This window comes from Nilaparvata lugens, chromosome 7, assembly GCF_014356525.2.
Source record: "Nilaparvata lugens isolate BPH chromosome 7, ASM1435652v1, whole genome shotgun sequence".
Taxonomy (NCBI): domain Eukaryota; kingdom Metazoa; phylum Arthropoda; class Insecta; order Hemiptera; family Delphacidae; genus Nilaparvata; species Nilaparvata lugens.
Genome location: NC_052510.1, coordinates 5,682,562 through 5,696,497, shown reverse-complemented (window position 1 = coordinate 5,696,497; position 13,936 = coordinate 5,682,562). Strand labels below are relative to the sequence as shown.

The 13,936-nt window shown below is 36.0% G+C and overlaps 1 protein-coding gene across 2 annotated transcripts; it reads left to right on the top strand.

Annotated features, from left to right (window-relative positions):
* Window positions 1–1,643: 1,643 nt before the first annotated feature.
* LOC111061678 (inhibitor of growth protein 1) lies at window positions 1,644–13,528 on the top strand. Of its 2 annotated transcripts, XR_005571908.1 has the most exons (4): window positions 1,644–1,993; window positions 3,796–3,999; window positions 12,491–13,253; window positions 13,337–13,527. XR_005571908.1 is itself a non-coding variant. In XM_039433524.1 (3 exons), the coding sequence occupies exons 1-3, from the start codon at window positions 1,858–1,860 to the stop codon at window positions 13,183–13,185; spliced, it is 1,035 nt and encodes a 344-aa protein (XP_039289458.1). In that variant the 5' UTR covers window positions 1,644–1,857; the 3' UTR covers window positions 13,186–13,528. The 2 variants fall into 2 exon arrangements, 1 of the variants encoding a protein (XP_039289458.1); XM_039433524.1 differs by having other exon boundaries at window positions 12,491–13,528.
* Window positions 13,529–13,936: the final 408 nt, after the last annotated feature.

Here is a 13,936-nt window from a genome sequence, read left to right as displayed (position 1 = left end):
TAGTTATAATGTTCACAGCCAACTATAACCTACAAAATAACGTAGATAATCTCGTATACATACTTCCCCTCACATTAAAACAATGCACTGAAGATACCAAAACAATAAGAAATTATATTGACAGGCCGTGCATTGAATTTATAAGCTAAACTCATTTCTTGACTTATTCAAGCGGGAAGAATAGTATGTTTCATAACATTATTTCTTGTTTCCCGCCTTTATGTTATCCGCGTGGAGCTAAAGAAGAAGAGGAAGAATACGGAGAAGAAAGGAATTCGTTCATAGCTGGAATGAACTGCTTTGAACCGGTAAATACGGCTACCTAATCCAAGATTGCTTCAACCACAACCATCCTGAAGAGTGAAGATGAAATACCTACAAAAATTATTATTAAACCTTAAATATCATCATAATCACTGTACTCATGAATTTATAAAATGTGTATTTTTATGTTTGTAATTAATCCTTGCTACAACTGCGATACCTTATTTAAAGCATGTACAAAAAGAAATGAAGATTACAAACCACAATTTCTTAGTGGATTGAATAAAAATTAAGAAAGAACAAAAAATTAAAGGACTATCTTACCTCTTTTCTAATGTGGTTTTCAACAAAATTACAAATATATAACTTAAAACATGTTTTTGAGAGTTTTTTTTTTGTTTTATTTTAATCTTATTATTAGATTAATTAGATTTTTTGAATAATTAGATTATTTTACCTAGATAAGGGTTTTGAATATTTAAAAACACTCAACTTTAGCCTCTACATCCATTACTAATTAAATTTAATAGTGTTCTATGGACTAAAGATGCAATTCCTTATAGGTATTCTAACAGCGCCGCTCGAGCAGCGCAGCCATAGGCAGGTTTGAATGCTTCAAGAGCTTCCTGCTTATACCTGCGCAGCTTGAGCCGCGCTGCTAGAACGTTTGAAAGTAAAAGTTAGAAAAAGATCATAGTTGTACTGTAAAATCTATTAATATTAAAACTGTAAAAACTATAAAACCAATTTTATAATTTTTAACAAATAATGTTGTTAAAGAAATGATTATATACATTTAAATAGTAATAAAACTTGATAAAATTGTGAGAAATGGCTCACGACTAAAGCCGATTGGATAGAGAGGATTGTTTAGATTGCAAATGTACATTATTTTTGCAATCAAAATTCTTAAGAAATTACCTGCTGGTTGGTTTATCTTCGCCCATTCCAATATTGAATGATGTGGAAGTCATTTTCAATGAAATTTTAAAAGCAAAGCACTAATATAGGACCGAAAATTAACAGATTACTACAAAGAATGATGCGGTACACACAGAACTCAACAGCTGCTGTTGGAATACTGGATTTTCATTTTCAAACGAAACGAATTATTCGTAGTGGTCACAAGAAACAGCTGGTACTTGCCGTGCAAGCTTTGCATGCAACATGAGTCAAATCAGCAACTGAATGCTACAAATAATCGATTCTCTCTACAGAATAAATAATTTAAAAATGGATAATTACAATTAAGCTCATTATATTAGATTAAAATACCAGTAACGCTCAAATATTATTTTATTCAAGTGTTTTCTCATGTCAAAGATATTAAATGACTAGCTTTCCGATTAGCGAGATCGCCTGCTGATTGTTTTGTTTCGTTTGAAAACAAAAATGGCGCTTTGGAACGATATGTCACCGTTGATGTTCATTGCTATTTTCCAGAGTTTATTTAGTTATTCTATGCTTTTATACCTTTAGCATTGCATAAATGTACATATTATGATCTGTAATGTTATATAGTATAGCTTCTCAAGTTTTTAACTAACTAGTTTCTTAATAATTTATAAATTTGCAGGTTGATAGGTTAGAAAAATGATAAATCAAGCCGGAGTTGAAGCTTTATATTCGGCAACTTATGTTGAAAATTACCTGGACTGTGTAGAAAATCTACCAGATGATCTTCAAAGACAATTGTCTCGTATGCGAGAGTTGGATATTTCTTATCAAGGTAAATTACACAGCTATTAACAATTTTTAGTGAGTTGACTTTTAAAAAGTGACACATTTTTTTGCTTACGGTACATATCCATATTGTTTGTGTAATTATTTCAAGTTCTTGATAGTTTCAATAGAACTCAAACTATTATTTGAATCAATAAAACTTATTAAATTAAATAAATTATTAACCTTAGAGTAGAGGTAGGTACGACACCATAGTTCTTTTCTTTGGCAGCTCTTCAGTGTTTACACGTGTAATATTTTTCCAAATTCTAACAATTTGGAACAAATTCAAGAGTTTTAAATTGTCAGAATATATGGTTTTATATTTATTCAAATAAATTTAATTTTAACAAATTTCAAAAACTGTAAATTCTGCTGGCCTACTTATTTGTCTTTAGATAATCATTTTCTTTTTACTATATTGATTACTGCCACAATCTAGAAAATTTGGAACATATGCCTCATATTATGGGACATTATCTTTTTATGCTATCTTTTACTTACTTTACATTATTCGTCTCCCCAGCAGTATTGAGGCTGAATCAGGAGTCGTAATTCTTTACATTGATTATCCCTGTGTATGTATTGTTTCCTGTATATCCCTGTGTATCAGTTTTTTAGTCGGTGTTGAGATAGATTTAGGATTATTTATTTAATCATTCAGAAATACAGAAAAGTAGTACAGGCTTATAAGCCCAAAACGGTTCCAATTCTAATTTATACAACAGTCTAAATGTAGCTAGGTTATGTGTCACTTAATCATCATTCATTAGGTTGTGTTGGTTTCGCAGCTTGTAGTTGTAAAGATCCGATCTCAGTGAGGGATTTGTCTCCTTTGCTTGCACTATTTATTCCAATATGTAGAGCGATATTACTGTCAGGATTTTGCTGCTCTTGAACAGGTCTCAGTGTTCAATTCTATCCACTCCTAATAGGGGGAGTCCGGTCCCACTAGACGTTAAACCTGCACATGCAGACCAGAGTATATAATACCGTTCTTATTGCTCTTTTTTGGATTTTTAGTATTCTCTCAAGGTTAGTTTGTGCTGTTGAACCTCAAACCCGGGGCTACTTAATGGCCTATATGAATAAAACCAGAGCAAATGCTCATGACCAAGAGCATGGAGCATAAGGTTTTGCTCATGAGCATTAGGTAGAAGCATAAGCATTTGCTCATTTTTATATGAATAAGCTCTGGAGCAAATGCTCACGTATTTTAAAGGGTTTTCATCAGCTGATTCGCCTTTGTGGCCTTACTTTGTTTTTATAGCTCACGTAAGCGCTAAATAGGCAAGTAGGGAGACACCGCTTGTGTTTGCGTCGTCAGCTCTGTTTTCTATTTATGAATTGAGTTTTAGGTTAGTTGAGTTTAGAATTTTGAAATAATAGCGTGAAATAATGGTGATATATATCGTGGTTGAATCTAAAAAGAGTTTTATAGTTCTCAACTATTGGTTGTGATCGTATCTGGTATAGTTTCCTCTTCCTCATACGAATTAGTTGAGCCATTTACTATGAGCAAAAGGTGATAATCTGCTCTAGACTAGACTCACCTTTTTTGAAGCATTTGCTTTAAAAGTTGAGCAAATGCTCTAGTTTATTCATACAATTTTGAGTATAAGCTTTTATTTTTGAGCAAATGCTCAAACTATTTTTTTTGATGAGCATGAGCAAAAGGTTTAGCTCACGTTTATTCATAGAAAATGAAGCAAATGATTAACTTTATTCATATCGCCAATTATCTATGATATTATGCAATTGTATGTATGAACTTGTACAGAAATAAGTTTGAATTGATTATTGTTTCAGCATTCTTGAAAGAAGTGGAATCACAACAGGACGCGTTGCGCAACCACAGTGACAACCATCTGCGACGAAAGGCGCTGCACAGAGTGCAGACTGCGCTGATTTCGGCCCAAGAAGTCGGAGACGAGAAGTTGCAACTGGCACAAGCCGTACAGGACTTAATCGAAAACAAATCCAGGCAGTTGGACATCGATTACAAAAATCTTGGTAAATAACTAACTTTTTGTGTAGTTGAGAAGTTGATATTGTGGTAATTATTCATATTGAATGAAAAAGACTGAGAAATTGTCAAAAAACCACTGATTTATTGATAATTAGAAAACTTTCTAACTATCAATAAATCAGTGGTTTTTTGACAATTTCTCAGTCTTTTCATTCAATGTAAATAACTAAATTAGTAACATCTACACTTTTTCCATAACGGACGGCAGAATGATTTTACGCACAGATATGAGTCTACAGTGAGACCCACGTTATATTTATTTATTTCATTTCATTCAGTACCTATATTCAGTGCAGTCGCCAGACAGACTTCGTCAAAGTATAAAACAATTTACTTTTTTCATGTATTTGAACACGTCATGCAGTCAATTATTAAGTAAATAATTGAAAACTTTTATGTTTTTAATTATTTACTTAATAATTGACTGCATGTCGTGTTTAAATACATAAAAAAGTGTGTTAATACATAGCAGCTCGGAATGGATCAAGAAACCATCACCTATAAAACAATTAATACACAAATAACTAGATATGGCTGCAGATAGGTCGTTTCATGTGGCTCTGTAGATGGACTGCAATACTGAATCATGAAACAATCTCAAACTGGTCCACAAGTCCACTGGTCTCATCATCTCTCGTGAGTACAGAGGGTAGTTGATGAGTTTCTCACGTACCAGCCTACAAAACTTCCACTGATCTCCTACAAAAGGGGTAGGCCTATAATCATGGATTTGTCAAATTTATACCACAAGAAAATGTGTGCTATCCTCTTAAATCTCCAACTTGAGGTTTGTAATATTCATTGAACTCCTCCACTGAATATGAACCAATTATTGACAGCAGCTTCCTTCTCAGTTGAATTCTAAATTTCCTCCCTGATAATTCTTTTAAGTGGGATGGCAATAGGTTGTACATTTGAATACCTGAGCTCCGTATACCTTGTTCATACATGCTACTGCGGTGCGCATCCTCTCAAGTTACTTCTGTAGTTTTTGTCAAATATTCATAAAATGCTTCTCCTGTATTAAATTCTTGTATATGTTTTACTTTCCTTGCCCTATTACCATAGGTAAGGAAAATATTGCTTTCCGAAAAAATTAAGGTACACTAATTTCAAGTTTTCTATACGTCTTAAGGAACCCTGATCCCAAAAACATTATTTTTGGGTGTTGGTCTGTGTGTGTGTATGTCTGTGAACACCATAACTCCATTCCTAATTAACCGATTGACTTGAAATTTTAAACGTAAGGTCCTTATATCATGAGGATCCGATAATAACTGAAATTCAATTCAAGATGGCGGAAAAAATGGCGGATGATTACTAAAAAACCATGTTTTTCACGTTTTTCTCAAAAACGGCTCTAACGATTTTCTTCAACTTTATACCGTGGATAGCTATTTATAAGCCCTATCAACTGACATGAGTCTCATTTCTGGGAAAATTGCAGTAATATTCTTGAGAAAAATGGCGGATAATTACTAAAAAACCATGTTTTTCACGATTTTCTCAAAAATTACTTGACCGATTTTTTCAAATTCATACCCTGTATAGTTATTTATCATATCTATCAACTGGCAAGAGTCGTTTTCCTGGGAAACTAATGGGGGGTCCACCCCATCCTTGAGAAATGGACTTTGTAACCTCTTTCTCGTGCATGAGGTAGGTAGAGCAGTTTATAAAAAGAACACATAGTCGAGATATTTCATCTGTAGAACAGCTGTTTTAACGACTTTAAAAAATCATCGAATTTCACAATTTACACAAAGGAAAAATTACTCTGAAAACAATTATATATACACATATACAGTAGTCTGATCGTAGATTCAAATATGTTGCCGCCAATCGTCATAATTTTATTCCCCTAAATTATTCTCGCCTTTAAGAATGAGGCTTACAGTTCAATGAGCAAGGAAGGTGGGTGAGTGTGCCGCACCAGATTTTTTTATGAAGCAGATTGTTTCAAAAAAATATATATGCTTGGGAGTGGAAGAATTTCAAGTTCTAAACTTGTTCGAATTGATTCCCCAATCATCACCCTCAAGGCCCACTTTTGTAATCTGAACTCCTCCACCACATCACTAGAATTTCCTCAAAAATTCCTGGTTTCCGTAATTTTATTTATTCTAGTGGTTTGAATAAGCTCTATTTTCTTTCTATTGACATGTTTGCTGTACCTAGTTGTTCGAACTCACTGCCGGCGCACAAGTTTTTCTTTGACGGTAGTGCCATTTTGTAAGTTAGAATATTTATTTTATCAATCTGTATTATCATAGAGAAACAATAGCATAAGTAGATATCCCATGGTATGTCGCAACTTTTACTGATATCTCAAGCTGATAGTCCACGTAGGTTTTTCCCGTGAAGCTTCATGACGCTGGTAGTCTCTCAAATTGTGCCGTTCATACACTCTTACCCGGTCAAAAAAGTAAAAATCTACAATAATCGACAGTAATCGGCTTGAGATAACAGTAAAAGTTGCGACATAAACGCCCTATACCATGGGGTATCTACTTACGCTATTGTTTCTTTATGGTATTATTTTAGTGCAAATTAATGAATTTGAATAATTCCGTAGGTTAGGAGTGTTATAATAGCAGTATTTGACTGGCATTGGTGTTGCTATCCTTGTCTACCATTCGACAAAGCAGATATCACTATCTATGTCTAGCTCTGCAACGTTGCCACCTCCTTTTTTAACAATGTAGAAATATAATTATAGTCTGTGCAAACCTTAGTCTTATGGAGTACAGCGCTGCCAGATTTCACAGAATCCAGAGAGCCTGTGAGCTTATTGTGTGAGAGAGAGAGAGCGAAAACGAGAGCTTTGACCATTCTGATAGAATCAGCATGAAAATGGCAACCGTGTGCTCCTATCATTCTATTGAAGTAACATTGGCCATAAAGCCCCGTTCTGCAATGTAAGGCTTGCACGGACTATACCAAAAACATTATTTTTGGGTGTTGGTCTGTGTGTGTGTATGTCTGTGAACACCATAACTCCATTCCTAATTAACCGATTGACTTGAAATTTTAAACGTAAGGTCCTTATATCATGAGGATCCGATAATAACTGAAATTCAATTCAAGATGGCGGAAAAAATGGCGGATGATTACTAAAAAACCATGTTTTTCACGTTTTTCTCAAAAACGGCTCTAACGATTTTCTTCAACTTTATACCGTGGATAGCTATTTATAAGCCCTATCAACTGACATGAGTCTCATTTCTGGGAAAATTGCAGTAATATTCTTGAGAAAAATGGCGGATAATTACTAAAAAACCATGTTTTTCACGATTTTCTCAAAAATTACTTGACCGATTTTTTTCAAATTCATACCCTGTATAGTTATTTATCATATCTATCAACTGGCAAGAGTCGTTTTCCTGGGAAACTAATGGGGGGTCCACCCCATCCTTGAGAAATGGACTTTGTAACCTCTTTCTCGTGCATGAGGTAGGTAGAGCAGTTTATAAAAAGAACACATAGTCGAGATATTTCATCTGTAGAACAGCTGTTTTGACGACTTTTAAAAAATCATCGAATTTCACAATTTACACAAAGGAAAAATTACTCTGAAAACAATTATATATACACATATACAGTAGTCTGATCGTAGATTCAAATATGTTGCCGCCAATCGTCATAATTTTATTCCCCTAAATTATTCTCGCCTTTAAGAATGAGGCTAACAGTTCAATGAGCAAGGAAGGTGGGTGAGTGTGCTGCACCAGATTTTTTATGAAGCAGATTGTTTCAAAAAAATATATATGCTTGGGAGTGGAAGAATTTCAAGTTCTAAACTTGTTCGAATTGATTCCCCAATCATCACCCTCAAGGCCCACTTTTGTAATCTGAACTCCTCCACCACATCACTAGAATTTCCTCAAAAATTCCTGGTTTCCGTAATTTTATTTATTCTAGTGGTTTGAATAAGCTCTATTTTCTTTCTATTGACATGTTTGCTGTACCTAGTTGTTCGAACTCACTGCCGGCGCACAAGTTTTTCTTTGACGGTAGTGCCATTTTGTAAGTTAGAATATTTATTTTATCAATCTGTATTATCATAGAGAAACAATAGCATAAGTAGATATCCCATGGTATGTCGCAACTTTTACTGATATCTCAAGCTGATAGTCCACGTAGGTTTTTCCCGTGAAGCTTCATGACGCTGGTAGTCTCTCAAATTGTGCCGTTCATACACTCTTACCCGGTCAAAAAAGTAAAAATAGACAATAATCGACAGTAATCGGCTTGAGATAACAGTAAAAGTTGCGACATAAACGCCCTATACCATGGGGTATCTACTTACGCTATTGTTTCATTATGGTATTATTTTAGTGCAAATTAATGAATTTGAATAATTCCGTAGGTTAGGAGTGTTATAATAGCAGTATTTGACTGGCATTGGTGTTGCTATCCTTGTCTACCATTCGACAAAGCAGATATCACTATCTATGTCTAGCTCTGCAACGTTGCCACCTCCTTTTTTAACAATGTAGAAATATAATTATAGTCTGTGCAAACCTTAGTCTTATGGAGTACAGCGCTGCCAGATTTCACAGAATCCAGAGAGCCTGTGAGCTTATTGTGTGAGAGAGAGAGAGAGCGAAAACGAGAGCTTTGACCATTCTGATAGAATCAGCATGAAAATGGCAACCGTGTGCTTCTATCATTCTATTGAAGTAACATTGGCCATAAAGCCCCGTTCTGCAATGTAAGGCTTGCACGGACTATACCAACAAATATTTCAATATCAATTATGAAAATTTGTTATCTAATCATTAAAAATTATATTTCTTGCGGCATAAAACAAAACTAATTATTTTAAACAAGAAGCCAGATTTCACAGAATCCAGAGAGCCTGTGAGCTTATTGTGTGAGAGAGAGAGAGCGAAAACGAGAGCTTTGACCATTCTGATAGAATCAGCATGAAAATGGCAACCGTGTGCTTCTATCATTCTATTGAAGTAACATTGGCCATAAAGCCCCGTTCTGCAATGTAAGGCTTGCACGGACTATACCAACAAATATTTCAATATCAATTATGAAAATTTGTTATCTAATCATTAAAAATTATATTTCTTGCGGCATAAAACAAAATTAATTATTTTAAACAAGAATGAACAGTTAATATTACATCAAAATTATACCGGTATCAGCTATCTTTTACAGTGACAAGGCAGAATGAACAGTTAATATTACATCAAAATTATACCGGTATCAGCTATACTCTACAGTAGGCAGTGACAAGGCAGAATGAACAGTTAATATTGCATCAAAATTGGACTATACCGGTATCAGCTATCTTTTACAGTGACAAGGCAGAGAATCGGCAACGCTGTTCTGCTATCTTTCTCGACTGCCATTATAACGTGGACTACTACTATAGTGAGAGTAGGTTTAACCCACTTGTGAGGGACTCTCTATTCCCGAGTAGAGTGTCCAGCCATGTAGGGGGCATTCAACGTTGTTGCCACACCCCCAACACTGGATGCATACCCACTAAACTGCCTAGTGTACCCCAAGACTGCAATCCTCTCAGAGTAATTACTTTAGTCTACTCATGGTAGGCTATACGAAATCTGGAGTACAGATGATCTGCACCTAATGATGCATTTCCTTAGTGACGACTCTAATGCCCGGTTGCAGAGTTGTCACATAAAGTTAAAATCAGGCATTTAACTTATTTATGAAGCCATAACTCCACTTTTCGTTGCACAGATGTCAAAGTAAACTATAGCTCCCATAAAACTAAAAACGCCCAATTAAACACATGATTTCGTTGCAGAGTCGTTAAAAAGAGCTTATTTATGTCTCCAACAGCTAAAAACGGTAATTTAAGTTATGGGCCCGAAGTCGTGCTGTTAAATCCAATATCTACACTCGCCCAAAGACCTTAAAAATGCATAGACTCACATGCAGCGCTAGTGTCGTACTTGGAATTGAAATCTGCCATTGAGGGGGCAACCTATACGATTATTACATATCAATGCCTTTGTAATCTGTAATATTACAAATATATGTAATGTAAATATTATGTAATCTGTAATATTACAAATATATAGATATAATATCTTGTGCTAAAATACCCCAATGGTGGCCTTCAATTTCAATAAGAGCTATCATTGGGAAGGCATAGGCATTGTGGGTCTATATCTCTTTAAGGTCTTTGCACTCGCCAAATGCATTTTAGAAGTTGTGATAGCTTTTTTTGAAAGATGTTTATTAAAAACCATCTGTAATATTATCGCTAAATATGGTGAGAAATCTCGCCAAAAGCCAAGATTCGCCATTATGATTTATCAATTTTATGTGAGGTCTTTTAGGTCTGTTCACAGTGATGTCGATCAAAACTTTGCCCAATGCCAAGACATTGGTTGGATAGAAGCATGTACGGAAAAAAGTGAATAGAGCTGCAGTGTGACTTATGTGTGATGCTAATTCGAGATATAGCTAAATGGGCTTCGACAAACGACTGTGCAACGACCAACCATTTATGTCAGTGATTTTAAACTATGTCTCACATAGCTATGTTTGATTTTATGTAACGACTCTGCAACCGGGCATCAGATTCTAATCTGTAGATTCTTAATCTGTATAAAACCCCTATACTGCAGTAGACTATAGCCTTCAATACAGCCGACAAGCGGCTAGAATAGTAGAGTTGTCGCTAAGGAATGACACCTTTAGGGCTGTTTGCACAGTGACAAACTAAATTTCATTTTAAACTGGATTAAATCCGTATCAAGTCTCATTTGTTATAATATGATTCATGTTGAGTCCAAGCCACCAGCTGATTAAATTCCGTTCAAGCTTTGACTGTGCAAACGTCCCTTAGTGTGTCACCATAGAGAAAAAGTGTCCCTTCTCCCCATAAGGCTCGCACAAGGCTTCTGGAGGTGTCATTCGTAAGTGCTAGTATATTAACTTTTCGTTATTTGTATTATTATATAAAATTATCAACACATTTCAAATAATATAAATATAATTATATTACTATAATTCAACTATAAACTATAATATTAGTATTTTACATTTTACCTTTGAAATCTCACACTATTGAGGTTTTCACGCTTCAGGAAACCCTTAATCAGTGGTCTCCCCTACACTCCCCGACCCATCCACTACTACAGGAGGAGTAACACAAATCTACACATTCCAATAAATTGAATAACTTCCAATAATTCGGAAACTTATTCCCAAAACATAACCCATTGTAAATTAGGAATATTTATACGAAAATTTCAAGTAAATCAGTCCAGTAGTTCAGACGTGTTGATGCGTCATTCGTGAATTTCATATCCCGTGCATGTATAAACCAACGATATTCTTAGAATATTGTAGATTAAAGATTACATATTTGTATATTGTATTTTATTTATAATGAATGTCGTATGTGACCTGACCTGGCTTATGAACTCTGACTCAAATAAAGATCAGTGAATCGTGATTCGAATAAGAGCAGTGGCGCCATTTCACCGAACTGCTAGGGGGCAAAAACCAAGAGGTATGAGGGGGGGGCAAGGAATACCCTAAAGGATAGAGGGTCCTGGGTTTTTCCCCATAAATGTTACATTCGAAGATGTTATTATATGCTTCATTTTTTTCCAGTTTTATACAAATTTGGTTGAAGTATCAATACAAACAAATACATTATTAGTTACTAAATCATTAAATATTTATTAGAAAGACCTAACTAAATCATTAAATATTTATTAGAAAGGCCTAAAGAGAGGCCCTAAAGTAGGAATACACTGAAACAGATTTCTTAAAAATCATGGAAACCGATAAATGTTTCTTTTACAATGACAATTTCAACAATTTCATTGGGTATCATATAATAATTGGAAAATAACTGTCAGTTAGAAAGCTAAAGAAACATTAAGCTGTTCCCATAATTCTCATCAACTCTGTGTACATACACTTTTGATTGTCTGATTGTGCCCTTTCTATTGCTCTCACTGTGACATCTTGCAAATTGTTAATTCTCACGTTGAAATTTATGCAATAACTCACTTATTGTGCCCTGATCAAGAATTGTACTACCCATTCTATATTTAAGCTTCAACTATACCACAGAGAAAAAATATATAATATTCTTTATTACTCCGTACCCGTAGTATTTTCAAATAATATAAATATAATTATATTACTATAATTCAATTTTAAACTATAATATTAGTATTTTACCTTTTACCTTTGAAATCTCACACTATTGAGGTTTGGAAGTGAAGGCAGTTTTGCTACATTGTTGATACTGTAGAAGAAATTATACTACTGCTGTTTAAAAAAAGTATTTTTAATCAGTATGAGATTCTAAGGATTCGTGTAGAATTATTAAATTAAGTCTATAAAAAAATAGACCCGCATTTTTCATTGTTTATCTGATATTTGGTGGGGGCCTAGGTTACCCCCCCCCCTAAATGGTGCCCCTGAATACGAGTTCACATAATAATTTCTGTCGTTTTCTTTCAGTTTCGTTTTCGGACCACGGCAAGGAGCAGGAGAACAGCGAACCAGTTGCCAAAGATACGCAACAAAAGGAGAACACCACAAAAGAGTATGAGGGCTCCGGCGGCGGTGGCGGAGGAAGTGGTGGTGGAGGAGGTGGTGGCGGTGGGGGAGGGGTTGGAGAGAGGGAGCGCGGCGAGAGGGGCGGGTCGGGAAACTCAGGTGGTGGGGGTAATTCGGGCAGCGGAGGGGCAAGCGAACAGCGACAGAACAAGCGGCCTCGGCGCAGTCGCGTGGAGACGGACGAAGTGGCGGTTGCGCCCGTGGCCGCCGAGCCGGCGCTCACCCCTCTGCCTCGCATCTCTGCCACGGTCGCCACCAAGAAGGGCGCCACCGTCAAGAAGAAGAAGCGCAAAACGAAGCAAACAGTCCAGCAGCGCGAGGAGACACCGCCCCGTGAGGACGAGATCCCGATCGACCCCGACGAGCCGACCTACTGTCTCTGCGACCAGATCTCCTACGGCGAGATGATTCTCTGCGACAACGACCTCTGTCCCATCGAGTGGTTCCACTTTTCGTGTGTGGCGCTCGCCACAAAGCCCAAGGGCAAGTGGTACTGTCCCAAGTGCCGCGGCGACCGGCCCAACCTCATGAAGCCCAAGGCACAGTTCCTCAAAGAACTCGAGCGCTACAACAAGGAGAAAGAGGAAAAGTCTTAGAACCTAACTCAACCTAGCTTTCACTCAACACTCGTTTCATAGTGACACAGTCAAACCATACAGAAAAGATACCATTATGCTGCATTAAAGGGGTTCATTCAACAAATACCAAGCTCGTTTCATAGTGACACAGTCAAACCATACAGAAAAGATACCATTATGCTGCATTAAAGGGGTTCATTCAACAAATACCAAGCTCGTTTCATAGTGACACAGTCAAACCATACAGAAAAGATACCATTATGCTGCATTAAAGGGGTTCATTCAACAAATACCAAGCTCGTTTCATAGTGACACAGTAAAACCATACAGAAAAGATACCATAATGCTGCATTAAAGGGGTTCATTCAACAAATACCAAGCTCGTTTCATAGTGACACAGTCAAACCATACAGAAAAGATACCATTATGCTGCATTAAAGGATTTCACTCAACAAATACTAAACTCGTTTCATAGTGACACAGTCAAACCATACAGAAAAGATACCATTATGCTGCATTAAAGGGGTTCATTCAACAAATACCAAGCTCGTTTCATAGTGACACAGTAAAACCATACAGAAAAGATACCATAATGCTGCATTAAAGGATTTCACTCAACAAATACTAAACTCGTTTCATAGTAACACAATCAAACCATACATAAGAAAATATAACAAAATGCTGGATCAAAGGGGTTCATTCAACAGATACCAAGCTCGTTTCACAGTAACACAATCAAACCATAAAGAAAAGATTGCCTAATGCTTTA